Genomic DNA, 15,475 nt, shown 5'->3' with positions numbered 1-15,475 from the left:
ACATGAACCAAAGACAAAACTGAATGCTGATACACACGACCGGCACATGTTGAAGACGTGGTATACAACGTAAATCATATCAGATTCTGTGTGTCAGTGTCAGAGCCAATGTTGATTTAAATTCAGAGCTGAAAACATGTGTATTCTGTCCTGTGTGACCTGTTTTGTTGGCTCGATATTCAGTGTTATTCCATTGTTGTGTTATTTCACTTTAAAAAACACACACCTGACACCAGCTGCTGTCTTGTTTCCGACTTACATCCATTCCTCTTTATCCAGTAAAACGTATAATGTATGCTAATCCCCCAGGTGTCAATAGGAACTTCGTTCAATGCATTTGAGATAATAGTGAAGAAGGGGTTGCTCCTATCGAAGACCTGGAAGATAAAGTCAATGGCACAGTCAATAACAATAAGGTTGTAGGCTTTAATGAGGAATGTTAATTTGAACACAATCAACTGGATTTCAGCTTAGCTGATTATCAACCTTGGACTTGTATGAGGGTGTTGATAATGCTGGCAGTACAGGGAGGGCATTTTTTATCTGTGACAGCTTTTTTCAGAGGAGCTTTTCAAACAAAATCAGTTTGCCTTTGGGCTCTTTAAGTTAGAAGCTAACAAACAAAAAAGGGTGAAATTCCAAAAAGCTAAACAAAGACGAGGTAAGACAACACTGCTCTGTTCACTGCACAGTGCACTTTATTTAGGAAATACAAGTATATACACTTTACAAAATATAAATTCTGGATAACAAACAGTAATTAAAGTTACTATAACCAAAGTCACTGGCCCTTCTGTGTAATGGACATTCACCCAGTTCCCACTGGAGCCATTTAAAGTCCCAGTCCACACCTCGTCCTCATGTTACAGGCAGCGCGGCCTGCTCCTCACTCTCTCCTTGATCCCATTCCATCAGCAGCTCTGAGGACACCTCTGTAAACAGATGATCCCAGTCCCAGCTCACATCATCCTGCAGAGCAGATTGGGGGGAGAAGAGAAGAATTAGAGGGAGAAATACCAAGAAAGAGAGCACGGGGAACAGAGGGAGCAAAGAGAGGAGAATGGGGGAAGGAGAGCAGAGGGTGTTAATGTACACATCATAAATCTTGATTACCTGGGAGACGGAGTGGCAACCTCCCCTGGTGCTCCAGAAACAGCTGGACGGGCATTCGCTGGGAGCTCACAAGCTATATTTACTAAAAACTCACTCACCTCTTTCACCTCCTGCTCCGGCGCTAAAACCTTGGTGAGGAGCTTCAAGTCAATCTCTCCATCCTGCGGAAAGATCACAGTGAAATTCACTTAGCTTGCACAAACAGAGCTGATGTTGGTTGCAAAATGAAATGGACCACCTTGACGAAAATATAAAAAGAAATCGTCCTTGACTTACTAAGGTCTGGAACGCAGAATAATACTTCAGATCATTGTCCAGATCTCTGTAGGTCATTACCCGGTTCACCTGGATGCTAACAGACAGAGAGTCAGAATAGGCATCTGATACACTAACAGACTTGTATTTCAATCAGGACAACATGTCGCAGAAAAACAGAAGCCATCCTTTCACGCCACATGCAAACCAAGACTAAGAAGTAGCTTTGTAGAAGTTTGAAGTTTGTGCACAATGAAGCTCCAAGATTTGAAGCAAAGACCACAGAGAGCAGGAGATGGTTGCCAAGTGGTAAACGCTTCAAATTGAAACCCAGCTGCTTATCTGTGGGTTGGAATTAAGTGGGGGGGCTCTCAAAGTGGCCGGGGCCTAGCAGTGCATGCCAGTCCTACTTACTGCACATTACACGCTACATTGCCCCCGCAATGAGTTCAATGTGGATATTATCTCGCACAGAGAGCAAGCCCCAGCCTAATAACCTCCACCGCTGTCATAGCCTTGCTACATATTCGACACATGTCGGCGTGTCTCTCACTGCCCTGTAAATCAAAGGGCCCGGTTAGTAGGGACCCTGGTAACGGAGTTGCATAAATCACACCCAACTGTTATTTCTCCATTTCAGCCCAATAAAGCAAGACACTCTGCAATGGCACGAGTGGAGGACAGGTAACCATCAAAGTCACCGGAGCAGGCTACTGATCTAGTGTCCTGTGCACGGACAGAGGTTAACTGTCATACACGGGTCCGTCTGGGGACACGCTGTGTGTGTGTGTGTGTGTGTGTGTGTGTGTGTGTGTGTGTGTGTGTGTGTGTGTGTGTGTGTGTGTGTATAAATCCTGAGCGATAAGGATGAACTTCTAATTAGTTTAAGGCGTCAATACCGTACCTTGGTGGAGCTGCAATTTGCATGGTGAGATCTTCTTCCTGTACTTCTTCGAGGTCGGGAATCACTGGAATATCTGAAAACCAAAAAACAGAGACCACAACATTTTACAAATGACTTGATAACATTTTAAAAAGTGTGAGGAAAATTTTTAGAAAATCTGATTGGCAGCCAAACGACAGAATCATTTATGAAAAATACAGTAAATCCCCTGTGTACGGCTGCTAGAAATGCACATTTCTGTGTGAATATGTGTATGTGCGACCGTGTCTGTGTGGCACTTCCTCCCCTCCCTCTCTCTAGTTACATCCTCATAAGAGCTGCCCTGTCACAATAGCCATGCGGCCATGAATATTCAGGAGGCGAGGCGGCAGCTCTTCCTGCTGTGAGAGGGGCGCTGGCCAGGGGCTCCCCAGAAAGCACCCCCTGCTACCTTAGCATTTGGGCCCTGTCAGCGCCGCCCACCCCTAGGACCCGCAGTGGCCGGTAGGCCGACCTCCATGTCCACTCTGCCACTCCGACTGGGGCGGCATCCAGCCATGTGCAAGAGTATTTGCTTGCGGGCCCATCTGTGTGGGGTCGGAAGTCACAGTGCGGCCTGGCAGGGGCTGCGGTGCCAGGAGCCGCCAACCCGCTGCTCAAACAGTGGGAACCCACTTTAATTGGCAAAACGCAACAGGACAGAGGATGGCTCCACTCCCAAGAAGGACAGGGTAAACTTTCACAGCATTTTTCAGATGGACATTTGTTGGAGCGGGGAAATAAAAGAGGCATAATAAGGGATGTACTGTACGTTAAAAGACTAGATGAATATAGTTAATAATGAATAAAGAGACTGATTGAAATGTGTTCAAAGACTTTCATAATAAGTCCATTATTGTTTGATGACATTTATCATCTAAAGGTTACAATACAGCTAAAAACGTTTACACAACCCATCAATGAGGAGAAATTGTCCTTTTTTTTAACTTTTATGATGTCAGTAATATACATTTTTGTGCCGTACAGACAGTTGCCAAAAAACTTTACCGGCTTTCCATCTGCCCTTACAGCAAATGTGTTAACTTTGGGTGTGATGTGGATTTCCTGAACCATATTTTCTGGGGGGGGCAGCAGACTGCACATCCTTATTAGCTCGACAGCTGAGCGTTGACAGAGAGAGAGACAGAGAGAGAGAAAGAGAGAGAGAGAGAGAGAGAGAGAGAGAGAAAGCAAAAGAGAGAGAGGAACAGAAAGATACTGAGAGAAGAAAAAGAGAGAGCTGGACTGCACGAGGAGGGTTGTCAGTAATCTCTAACCACAGTACTGCGCCCTGAGGGGAAAGTCAATAGAGGAGCTAAATAGAGGTGAGGAGATGGAAGTGTGCATCTGATGTGAGGAAATATCTTGGCATCTATGTCACCATTCCCTTCAAAATAACTCCTGAAAATAAACTTTGAGTTGGAGAAACATCGATCTTTCATGGAACACTACATTTCAGGTCTCAATAAAAGTTATGAACTGTTGAGGACGAGGAGAAATTATTTTTGATTCAGAACATATCTCTCAGAAAACAACATGGTCAAAACCTTCCCTATCAACTTCCAGCAGATAACAAAAGCTCATCCTCTGATAACTTATTTCTTTCTCTTTTTTTAATTAAACCAAATTAAAAATGCCACGCTCGTTTAGCCGCTGACAAGATTCATCTGTGTTTCTGATATCCAAATAAATGCGGGCGCGGGTATTTCATATTCATGAGGCCCCGGTGACACTTTGTCCTCTCATTTACAAAGCACAGCGTTCAGCAGAATCCGTCCCCCCTGGACCCCCAATCAAATTTAATGGTCTTAGTGCAATGACATCAAAAAGCCTTGCCGTCCGGCTCTTTGCAAACAGCTTCCTGGGTTGTCTCTCTGTCCACACACACGCTTTCTCATTTCAGCCAGTAATGCACTATTAACACACTCTGTGAGAGTTCAATGTGAAGCACAGAGGCATATGTTGTCTATATGCAAAGTCTATTATTAAGTGAAAGAAGGAACAACATTTTTAAATGAGCTTCAAATTCAACCCATTACTGGAGGTCAAGCGGGGCATCAAAGCAGCCGCAAACAAGGCAGCGTTTTTCTTCTGACGCAAAGGGCAGCTCCATCAGGAGGAGCTCTCTCTCCTCGGCGCGGCACACATTACCTACACTCGCTTCCTTCCCTCGGCTGGACATGTATCAAGGTGGCTTTTGTCTGGCAGCGAGCAGGCCACGTGCGGCTTCCTCTCTGAAGCATGTAAATATCAAACGGGGATAATTTGCTGTGAATGTAAGCATACTCCCGGCAGGCACACGCCAGTCAGCGACTTTGGAGAACAGGACGTCTCTCCATATCACCTGGGCTCCTATAATCTATGCAGGGGTCCAGTCAAATGATTACCTACTGTAGGTACAGAATCCATTTGAAAGGCTTATTCAACACATCACTGGCTAAGAGTGAGACAGAAGCAGATGAGTGTTTTTGCAATACTGGTGCTATTTTAAGTGACCAGCAGGAGGCTGTGGGGGCAGCTGATGGGAAGATGGGAGCAGGGGACTGGGCTAGCCTTCTCTCTCTCTCTTTCTCTCTGTGCTTGTAGCCAGTGGACATAAGGGATAAGGGTAGGGGACATAATCAAGATCGCAGGGGCTATCTCACTAACCCTCAGCACTGTAATTTCCAATGCCCCTGCCTCCAGCTCTGTATTAAGAGGTCTCCCTCCACAGAGTAATAATCTTTCCGGCGGCATTAACTGCTAGAGAACCAAACCTCTGAACTCTTCAATTAACTGACCGTTTGAGCCAGAGCATACTAGACAGCGACAGACAATATGGGTGTGTGTACATTAAATGTAATAGAGACGCACAGTATTTTAAAATGTTTACGGTACCTTAAAGCCTGCGGTTCATGTGTGCAATTCATTGTGATTTATCGATGCATATGAATTTCATTTGAGAGTTTTATAATGTAATATAATACTTTTTAAAATGGTAATTTGCAACAAAAAGCACTACCAAGTAAGACTCTGAAATGTAAATAAAATGCAATATTGACGGGTGATATTGCACCATTTATATTAGGAGTGGTAATTAATTATTATTGTTCACTAAATCTCCCTATTTCAATAATTGGACAAACCTTTTAATCATCGCTCACAGTTGTCATGAGAAAATGATTTATATATTATAAAGTAATAAAAAAAATAAACCACTAAAAAGACATTTGACTGAATGAGGTAAACAAATATATTTTTCATTTTGGAATTCATAACATATTTGTAGCTTTGTTTTGAGTTATATAAATTATTTTTCATTCCTATTCTAATTATTGATATTGTGTATTGCACAGGGCTGTCAATCGCAATTAATCGCATTACTGTCCATAGTTAATCGCGATTAATCGCAAATTAATTGCACATTTTTTATCTGTTCAAAATGTACCTTAAATGGAGATTTGTCAAGTATTTAATACTCTTATCAACATGTGAGTGAGCAAATATGCTTTTTTTATGCAAATGTATGTATATATTTATTATTGGTAATCAATTAAAAACACAAAACAATGACAAATACTGTCCAGAAACCCTCACAGGTACTGCATTTAGCAAATAAAATATGCTCAAATTAAAACATGGCAAACTCAAGCCCAACAGGCAACAACAGCTGTCAGTGTGCTGATTGACTATGACTTAGAAATATTCAAACACACCGTTTTAGAATAGGAGAAAATAACACATTTATACTGCATGCAAAAAATTGCATAGTTTTTTTATCCCCAAACTGCATGTGATTATCATAAAGTGGGCATGTCTGTAAAGGGGAGACTCGTGGGTACCCATAGAACCCATTTTCATTCACATATCTTGAGGTCAGAGGTCAAGGGACCCCTTTTCCTCGCCAAAATTTAACGTAAATTTGGAGCGTTGTTTAACCAGCTTCCCGACACGCTAGTTGACATGGTTGGTACCAATGGATTCTTTAGGTTTTTTCTAGTTTCATATGATGCCAGGATCTTCACTTTAGCTTTTGAGCCCGCTACAACCTAAAAATTGCAAGTTGCGTTAAAGACATTAGTGGCGTTAAAATTAATTTGCCCGTTAACTTTGACAGCCCTAGTATTGCAATACTCTGAATTTAGAAACATGATGATGGACATTTTTAAACAGCGTTAGCTGACAGTGAATAAAACGGTTTGAACAATATAGCATTTGTTTATTTGTTCATAAATGGCACTACTCAATGCTACCTGAGATACTGAGTGTGTAAGTCCTTCAGTGTTGTCAACTGAGCATTTCATGCTGCTAACCTATTTCTACTAAGGCAATTTTACCCTATTTCCCCAGCTGCCTTGCGCCGCAAAATAGAACAATTATTCTAGGCAGGGTTTAGCTGAAATTTCCCCCCTCAGTCCTGACATTGTTTGTGGTGCACAGAGTTGGGCCCTCAGGTGACTCGGTTACCGCTAGATCTGTATTCAACAGCACCTGCCTGACACGTGTGTGTGCATATGTGGGTGTTTGTGACCAACTGTGTCGCTCTACAGCAGGTGTTGAGGGAAACACTTAAATCCTGCCATCACCGATTAGTTCTAAACTTAATCATTGAGGATATTCACTTGTCGTTTTCATCAAAATCACCATGCCTATACGGTGTCACGCACTGGTCAAAAGGAGGAACACAGCGGAAGAATTCTTCAAGGAGAAATATGGTGTGAGCATCAGTGAAAAGCGATGATCTGACTGCCTGCTTATCTGCTCTACTTCCAGAGGATGAATGTGCCGGGGAGGCACCGGAGGGCTCCTCTTTGCCCGTGAGGAGAGACACAGAGTGGGGGATAGTGAGGGTGCTCTTACCTCCTTCATCATCTGATCCCTGGGGAGTTTGTGGTCGCAGGCGGCGGCTGTAAAAACAGGAAGTGCGAGAGTATGAACTTTTTCATGCTTTCAAAATGCAGCCCGACAGTGAGGTCATCACAGGGAGCAAGTGAGAGCTACTTTGCTTTGATGATGGGCCTGTTTTTTGTCTTGTCTTTCTCTCGTGGTAGTCACGACACTTGCTCAGTCTGCTACAGTGACTGGACTTCTGAACAGCAGTCTTTGCCAAAAGATGGTGCTATGAGACGCGGCTGTGCTGTCTGGGTGACCAGCCTGCCAGCCTTTAGACAAGATCACCTCAAGGATTAAAAAAAACAAAACCCAGCAGGAGCAGCACTCTGAATAAGTATTACTGAGACAAGACAGTTGTGACAGAAGCACAACATAAGGGATTTTTCTGCCGGGTAACAACTTTACACACAAAGCCTTCTGTCTCACTACAGCCATTCAGGCACCGGGCTCCAACTGCGATGATGAGTAAAACACAGACGACTTCGTCCTCTACCTGCCTCCCCTCATGATGTCTATTCTAGTCACAGAATGATGTGAGGGAGGGTGAAGGGGGAAAAAAGATAGAATAACAGGAAAACTTGGCTCCTAACAGCAATAAAAGTGATGACAACTCAGTCACGCTGTTTTTTAATCATGTTAAGTGATTGTTCTTGGAAGGCAAGGATTAGTTGCAACCAAGGACAATCTGAAAGTACAGCGCTATTCCCACTTTACTGCAAAGGGAACAAACATTTAAACTGACCTATTTTCATCCATACACACAAAGATGGAACTGGCATTGAATTCAACTGCAGGAGTACAATGAGGATGTAGTGGCCGAGTGAACTTACTCTTCCAGGTCTTCAGCTGCAGGTCTTCTTGACGATCTGTAAGAGAGCAGAAAAAAAAACAAATGTTAGACAAATAATTAAATAACACACTTGTTAGATTACATTTTTCCTTCCTTCAAAATAATTGGAAGCACAAAACTCATAGAAATATATGTTATTCTTATTCCCGGCACAGTCCTTAGAGGTATTTTTGATGGATACATCCTCTCCATCTGTATCTAATGATAGTAATTCCGCTATATCAGACACATAGTTGTGTCTTCTCCTCTCCTCTCCGTTTCCTCAGCCTCGTCTCCTGCTGGATCATGCAGCTATTTTCAGACTTCTCTCCATTTACACAGCTCAGCTTGAACAGAGCATGCCAGACACCAACATACTGTGTTTTGACACTTCTCTGGCCCAACGCGGTATTTTTAGCATTCACTATCTTTTTTAAGAAAGGTAGCAATCACACCAGACATCAAAGAAAAACAATATTATTACCTAACAAGTACTTCACCATATCAACCATCATATATCATAAGAAATAAATAAAAGCAGTGTAAGTTTTGGTGTGTTTTAATTTGTAGCCTAAAAATGTGTATAAGAGGTTTTAATTTCTTTTTCATGATGCAAAATGTTTTTGCTAGTTCTCCTGGTTGAGTAGTGCCCCCTACTGGTGTTAAAAGTAACACATCCAGTATTGAAACAGTCTTTTCCTTACTGTCATTTTTATCCTTTCATACCGACAAAAATCAAGATTGCAGACACGCGGTATTAATTGATATTAAATAAATTCATACTTTTAGATACATATATAAATATACATGTATCCAAAAAAATTATAATAATAATAAAAGAGGTGCATATCATAATACGTAAGCACCAGCGTTGGGATTAAATACACTGCACACTGATGTCAGTGTTCAGGGGCTCCTAAAACAATGAAGCAGTAGAGACATCACTATATAGACAAACACACTGCTAACAAGCATGGCAAATAAATCACATTCAAATTAGTACCTCCAATCCCTACTTTTTGCTCACCATACAAGGGATCCCTCGCTCTTCTGGAGTTTACTTCCTTTTTTTCTATTAAAGGGTTTTTCTGCGGGGAGTTTGCTGAACAGTTTGCAATACGGACTGTAAAGCCTTTAAGGCTAATTTGATTTGGGACTTTGGGTTATATAAATAAAATTGACTTGACAAGCAGAGCAGACAACATTTCAATTCAGGCAAACAAACTCATCAACTCAAAAATATCACAAATATCACGTCTTAGGGGGATACGGGGAATACCATTTTACATCACACAACATTAATCTGAACACATACAGACATTTAAGTTATGATGTATTTGTTATGTGTATCAGAAAATGTGGAATGGTATTAATGAATCATTTATTTTTTCAAGGGGAGATCCAAAATAAAAGGAAAGAATGACGATTAGCTACTCAAATCTCAGCTGTCTTATCTATCTTTTGTGTAGACCAACAGTGTTGAAGGTACTAGAGTCCAACCAGGCAGGGCAGAGAGGAGCTGAGGGAGCCTACCTGCCTGCCCTTGGACTGTGTCCTGTCTGGGGGGCGGGGGTGGCGACACTTAAGACACATTACAGGCCCCTTGATTAAGACTCATGTAAGGCAAAGCGATAGACATGGTAAAACTGTCTGGAAAAAGTTGTTAGGGATAAAATATATTGTGACAACCTGGTTTCAAAGGTTCATCAATAAACTGACAGATCATTTAGTGTCAATTAGAAGTGATAGATCGACAAATCCCGGGATTTCTGCGCTGGGATTAGTGGGAGGAGGGCGGCGGTGATTGAGCATGAGGGGTGACATTGAAGGGAAAAGTCCTTGCCGGTTCCAGGGGGGACCATTACTTACTTTGTTTCAGAGAGGATCAATGCGCGCGCAAACCCCTTTTACACCTCCTGTATTTCAATCGCTTTGAGACTGAGAATCAAGCTGGGTTACGCAAAAAAAGCAGAGAAGCGACACGCTGACCTTCTGTGAGAAAGGAAAGATCTATTGAGTTTGCTGTTTTCCCTGCTTGCACTAACGGTGCAGTAAACTACGCAAATAAGCACAATTGACTCAGCCTGTTCACTTCAATGCATCTGCTATGCTCTCACCTCCACTGAGACTGGGAAAAAAGAAGCATAGTGGCAGGTGGAGGAGAAAACAGGAGAGGTGGTTCCACACTAGAATAAAAAGTCTCATGTTGATTTAGTCATGTACAGTATTTAGATGTGTTAGTTGTAGACGAAGGCTTTTGGCAAACACCTTCCATCTGTTCCAAATATTTCATGAATTCTCCATGTTGTGCTCCCCGTGTAAAGAGCAGACTGCGGTGGTAAGGGGTGATTAAGTGGCTTGAACCCCTGTGATGAAGTGGCTAGCTGACTAACAGTGCCCTCCTGTGGCTGATGCATTAACCATGTCAATTACCGCCTTGCTCACAGATGAAGACAAATGGAGAGTTGCCCGCTCAGACAGACTCCCTCTAACCTTGTTGATTCACAGCCTGAGTGCCAAATATGCACTGATAAATAAGCTCATTCAACAGCATGAGAGTTCATTAATAACACATAACGCACAGACCACGGCTCGCGGTCCCCGCCTTCAGTGTGGCCACGGGAGACGGAGGAAAAGGTGAAGATACGTACTTGGCAGAACCAGACCCGGAGCTTTCTTCTGCCCAGCCACCCTGCCGCCGGGCCGGTTTAGGAGGAGGGCCCTGGAAGAAGAGAGAACTTTAATAGCAAATAGCTTCATTGAATGTGTATTCACTCACACATAGGAAAACTAAATCAGATTTGTATCTGTTATTAGGCTTTAATCTTGGAAAATAGAGCACAAAAATATCATGTTTGTGTAAAATATAGCTTTAAGTTCTGTCATAATTATAGGGCTCATGTGTTACAGCAATACCAGTTTGATGTAGTGGTGCATAGGCTATATTGTGATGTACAACATCAGTTTTTAAAGTGGAAATGTGCCAGTAGGTGACCCTCTTGTCTACGACAACAGAAAAAGCAGACCCTTTATCTTAGCATAAATGTAAAAGACAATGAAATGCAAGTTTAATTGTCCTGCTAAAGGATGTGGGGAGCATTTAAACCAAAGTTTTCCAATATTTAAGTTACCAGCTACCAAAAAGCTCTTGTACAGTTAATAACATGCCCGGTACGTATGTGCAGCACAGCAATATACACTCCATTGTTTTGTTTATTATTATGGTTTTCAATACCGTCCATTTCCAGCACATACGGAGCAGAGTGTGGGAACTGCCAGGATCTGCAAGTCTGACCCTAAAATAGAAATGACCCTCTCCCTCTCATTCTTTGATTCTGAAAATAGTAAACCGAGTATGCGCCTCGATCCTGAGACCGGGACCCTGAGACCAGCACTTGAATGAATGAATTCCTCAGAGCGCACGAGGGTGGGCACTAGACAAATGAATTAGGGAAAAAAAAAAGGCACAACATTTCTCATTACTAAATTGGGTCTGCAGAGGACAAAGTGCTCGTGAAGAATTTCTTTCGTTTATGATGAAAGAGGAAATAATCTTTCATGGCTGGTTCCTTCACCAAAGCCATTTATAAATCTGAATGTCACCATTAAGCAGGGCAGAGGGAGGGGGAGCCACTCGGCGCCGCTGTATATTACCATTAATCGAGAGAGCCGAGGCTGAACAGGCTCCCTCAACTTTGTGTAATTAGTAACTGTCTCTTTATTAAGAACAAAGGGGATTACAATAATGACAATTGAGTCATTTTAAGCAACACTGAAAAAATTCCTTCAAACGATGCTCTGATGTTTCACGTTTGGTATTTGTGACAATGAACAATTTTCATGAGAGACAAGATAGTAAGGTCAAGTGTCTCTGAGTGTAATAAATACATCCTGTGACAGTTATTTCACTCTACAAAAAACAGAGAGGACCATAAGTGTCCTGAGAAACAAAACAAATATGTGCCAGGAATTCTTCATGACCAAATATGAACGTCACAGTTGTAGTAAAATAGTTAAGGATGTTAAGGCAATTAGCTCAGCTCTCGTAGTTTCTAATTTAGGAGTCTCTGATGGTCTCCAGGGCGAGGGACTTGTGGTGGCCAAACCCTACGAGCCCATAAAAGCAAATGAGTCTTTGTCTAAAAGGATGTCAGGAATGTGACCAATCAGTTGGGTATTTTAGGCAGAAGAGGCCAGGGTTGATAAACGAAGACTGCAAATAAACCCACCCAGTCGCACGACACTCTGGAAAAATGTATTGCATGTGCACAGCAGGTCAGAGAGGGCGCGAGAATACTGGTTCATACATTAGGGAAGTTGGCCTAATTTGGCAAGATGAGCCTAAAGCAAAAGCATCGCTGGAATGTTTTGCTTTGGGAATGTGGCCTGGTTTACAGTTTACCAATCCAGGAGATGTGACTGATTCCATAAATGCCAAGGATAGCGGAGTGAAATTTTTTGTTATTTTTCAACTGTCACTTCTGATTTGACTTCTCTTATATATTTTTGCCCTGTATTTAATCTAAATTTAGCACCGACATGTTTTAAGAGGCAGACATCACTGAGAAAACTTTACGACAACATTTCTACTAAGGCTTAAAGTGTTTCATTACACAGTAGGCAGTATAAGGAGAGGATTTATGAAAATTGTTTGTAGTCATGCATGGGGATTTTAGTGATGTAATCTGCTTGTTTTCAATTACACAATTTACAAGAGAACAATTAAAAAGCTTTGCAACTCTGAAGTTTAAAAGGGTTTTTAGAGCTTGTGTGAAGTAGCACTTCAAAACATTTCATGCATCAGATCCAATACACACAGGACAATAAATGAAGAGCTGCTACACTTTTGGAGCAGTGACTGTCTATGCTTTAAAACCCGCCGAAGTAGGAAAGTGGCAACTCATATGTCTCTGCATAAATGAGCACTTCATTAAAACTTTATACCATGTGTGTCACGCTGGTGTTACTGTGTGTGCCGCAATATGAGAGGTGGTGAATCTCAACAGGCCTGGATATCAAAACCAACCAGCTGAACTGAAGCAAACAATCATGGTAACTCATCTTAACAGCGTTTGTGAAACGAAGACTACCGTAAATGGTATAAAGTTGATGTCTGGAGCAGCAGAAGCCATGCAAAGTCACTATCGCTGTTTTCATGCTACCTACCTCGTCATCCTCCTGCGATTCATGTATGAGACAAAACCAAAATGCATATTGATGAAGATTGTTGTGAGGTGATAGTATAACATGCAACCAACTCTCTATATCATACGTTCACATACCTCTCCCACTGAAGCAGATGTGGAGGACTTCCTTACGTGACGAGAATCTTCAAACGATGATTGGTCTGCTGCAAGGCGAGCTCTTCGTCCGGACTTTGCAACCTGGGAAATGTGAAGAATTTTAAAATGGGAAATCAATTTTGATATCATAAAGCCAGAAGCTGGTACTTTCAACGACTACCAAAGACTTTGGGGTTTCACTTTGCTTTAACTGTGCCAGCCATCTAATGAGCTGACCAAATGTTGTCTGGATGGACTTCAAAATACAGTAGATCAGATTATTCCACCTTCATAAACCAACCAAGTTTGGCGCTTAGAAAGCTTTTACTTCGTAATTTTGCACAATTTCCAGTTCTGTGAAGTCACATTGTGTGGATGTGACAATGACCTTTTTCCTTTTTGCATATGATAGGAGCATAGCAGTCATAAGCAGAATTTCTGGGATACCCCTGTCATTTGTAGAAAATTGTTTTCTCAAGTGCTGTAAACTCAAATTTTCATAACACATAATCTCGTACCTCACCGACGGATCTGAATTTACCTTTGTGGTAAGTGGAACCCATGTGCTTATTGATGTGGGATCAATAGGACATTTTACAGTATGTTGGTCAAGGAGAGAAAACGAGTATGGAAGTTGAACTTAGCGCCCTCAGGGCAATAGACTGTACCTCTGGTTGGAGAAACAGCTAACAAGGCAGGACAACATGGAAGAGGTGCACTAATCCTTAAAAAAGCCAGTGGAAACATGTTAATGTACCTCTTCTTTAATAATGTTATTTTCAATTGGAAATTGTAGACGGAGGTGTTAAATGTCCATGAATAAAATGTTGAATATCCACTCTGATTTGTAGCACTGTACTTTATAATGTTAATCACACTATTTAAGGCGTGTTTCTCTGTATTTTTTTTCATACACATTGTTGATGTACCCTCAAGCATACTATCTATCAGGACAGATAATAATGCATACAGTGCACTTTCATAGACTAAGCTACTGGAGTTACCCTGCACTATACTCATTTTTAACAGTCTCTTCTGCACTACATTCAATTTTTTTAATAGTCGTGTATCACAGCTGTTACCCTGCACTATATTCAGTTTTAACAGTTTTCTTCATCTCCTTGTATTTTTATATCTGGTATATGTTTTTGTACTTTGCACTACTAACTTTTTTACTGCCTTTTTGCTAACATGTTTTGCACTATGGAACTGTAATGCTGGAAACTTGAATTTCCCTCTGGATCAATAAAGTTACTATATATCTATCTATCTATCTATCTATGTCTCTCTATCTATCTATCTATCTATGTCTCTCTATCTATCTATCTATCTATCTATCTATGTCTCTCTATCTATCTATCTATCTATCTATCTATGTCTCTCTATCTATCTCTCTATCTATCTATCTATATATCGATCGCTCTATCTATCTATCTATCTATCTATCTATGTCTCTATGTCTCTCTATCTATCTATCTATCTATATATCGATCGCTCTATCTATCTATCTATCTATCTAGCTGCAATAAGTATATTTCCATCACTGGTCAGAGCAAAAATAAAGTTCAAAGATAAGGTACTGTTACATTGCTTCTTTTTATGGTGAAAGGTTGTGATAGCAATTGAATTACAGTATTAGGTACACCAGAATATGGATGTTTTGTGGAAGTTTTTCGATGGAGAAACAGACATCCAGTGTGGTCAGAGAAAGAAAACCTGCACAGCATCTTCAAAACATTGAGCGGTGCATGTCGGGAAACTTCGCCTAGCCACTTAGCTAGTTAACATTAGTTATCTATAACGTACTGCTCGGAGAAAAACCTTCCTGCTGCTCAAACGCAGTAAATGGTATCGTCTCTCTCTCTTTGCTGGTATGATAAATAGCTCTCATTCACTGACTGTCTATCACTGGTGTTTACATTAGCTTAGACGCTAAGTAGCTATAGCCTCGCTGCACCGTTACAACATGCTCTCAACTCACATTTACAGCGCACATACTTAACGTTACCTCTGCCTCCCTTTCCCCTTACTGCATTCAGACGAGTCACTCACATTTTTAGGCGGTCCAGTGTCTCCCAGCTGAAAGTTATCGTCCATTTCTCTCCTCCTTGTTGCTACCAGGGCAGCGTCCTCTTCCTGGTCGTCAAGCATCACATGGCAACGCTCTCCATGGCAACGCCAATCAGAGGGAAAGTTCGAATC

General features: G+C 41.6%; 1 protein-coding gene across 1 annotated transcript; it reads right to left on the bottom strand.

Annotated features, from left to right (window-relative positions):
* Positions 1 to 675: 675 nt before the first annotated feature.
* On the bottom strand, positions 676 to 15,475 carry ift43 (intraflagellar transport 43 homolog (Chlamydomonas)). Its single transcript, XM_074661597.1, has 9 exons — positions 15,326 to 15,475; positions 13,274 to 13,375; positions 10,643 to 10,713; positions 7,993 to 8,028; positions 7,130 to 7,176; positions 2,273 to 2,345; positions 1,390 to 1,465; positions 1,212 to 1,274; positions 676 to 969 (listed from the first exon to the last, which is right to left on the bottom strand). The coding sequence occupies exons 1-9, from the start codon at positions 15,422 to 15,424 to the stop codon at positions 859 to 861; spliced, it is 678 nt and encodes a 225-aa protein (XP_074517698.1). The 5' UTR covers positions 15,425 to 15,475; the 3' UTR covers positions 676 to 858.

This window comes from Sebastes fasciatus, chromosome 15 (assembly GCF_043250625.1).
Source record: "Sebastes fasciatus isolate fSebFas1 chromosome 15, fSebFas1.pri, whole genome shotgun sequence".
NCBI classification, from domain to species: domain Eukaryota; kingdom Metazoa; phylum Chordata; class Actinopteri; order Perciformes; family Sebastidae; genus Sebastes; species Sebastes fasciatus.
The sequence above is the reverse complement of the archived record's forward strand: the minus strand, read 5'-3'. Positions and strand labels throughout refer to the sequence as shown.

What these genes read in the sequence shown, in the direction of transcription:
- ift43 (XM_074661597.1), bottom strand. Translation starts at nt 15,424, where the DNA reads ATGCTTGACGACCAGGAAGAGGACGCTGCCCTGGTAGCAACAAGGAGG. An exon ending in GGGATCAGATGATGAAGGAG is followed by an intron (nt 2,346 to 7,129) that starts GTAAGAGCACCC and finishes TTTGGTTTTCAG; the next exon opens with ATATTCCAGTGATTCCCGAC. An exon ending in CAAATTGCAGCTCCACCAAG is followed by an intron (nt 1,466 to 2,272) that starts GTACGGTATTGA and finishes TCTGTCTGTTAG; the next exon opens with CATCCAGGTGAACCGGGTAA.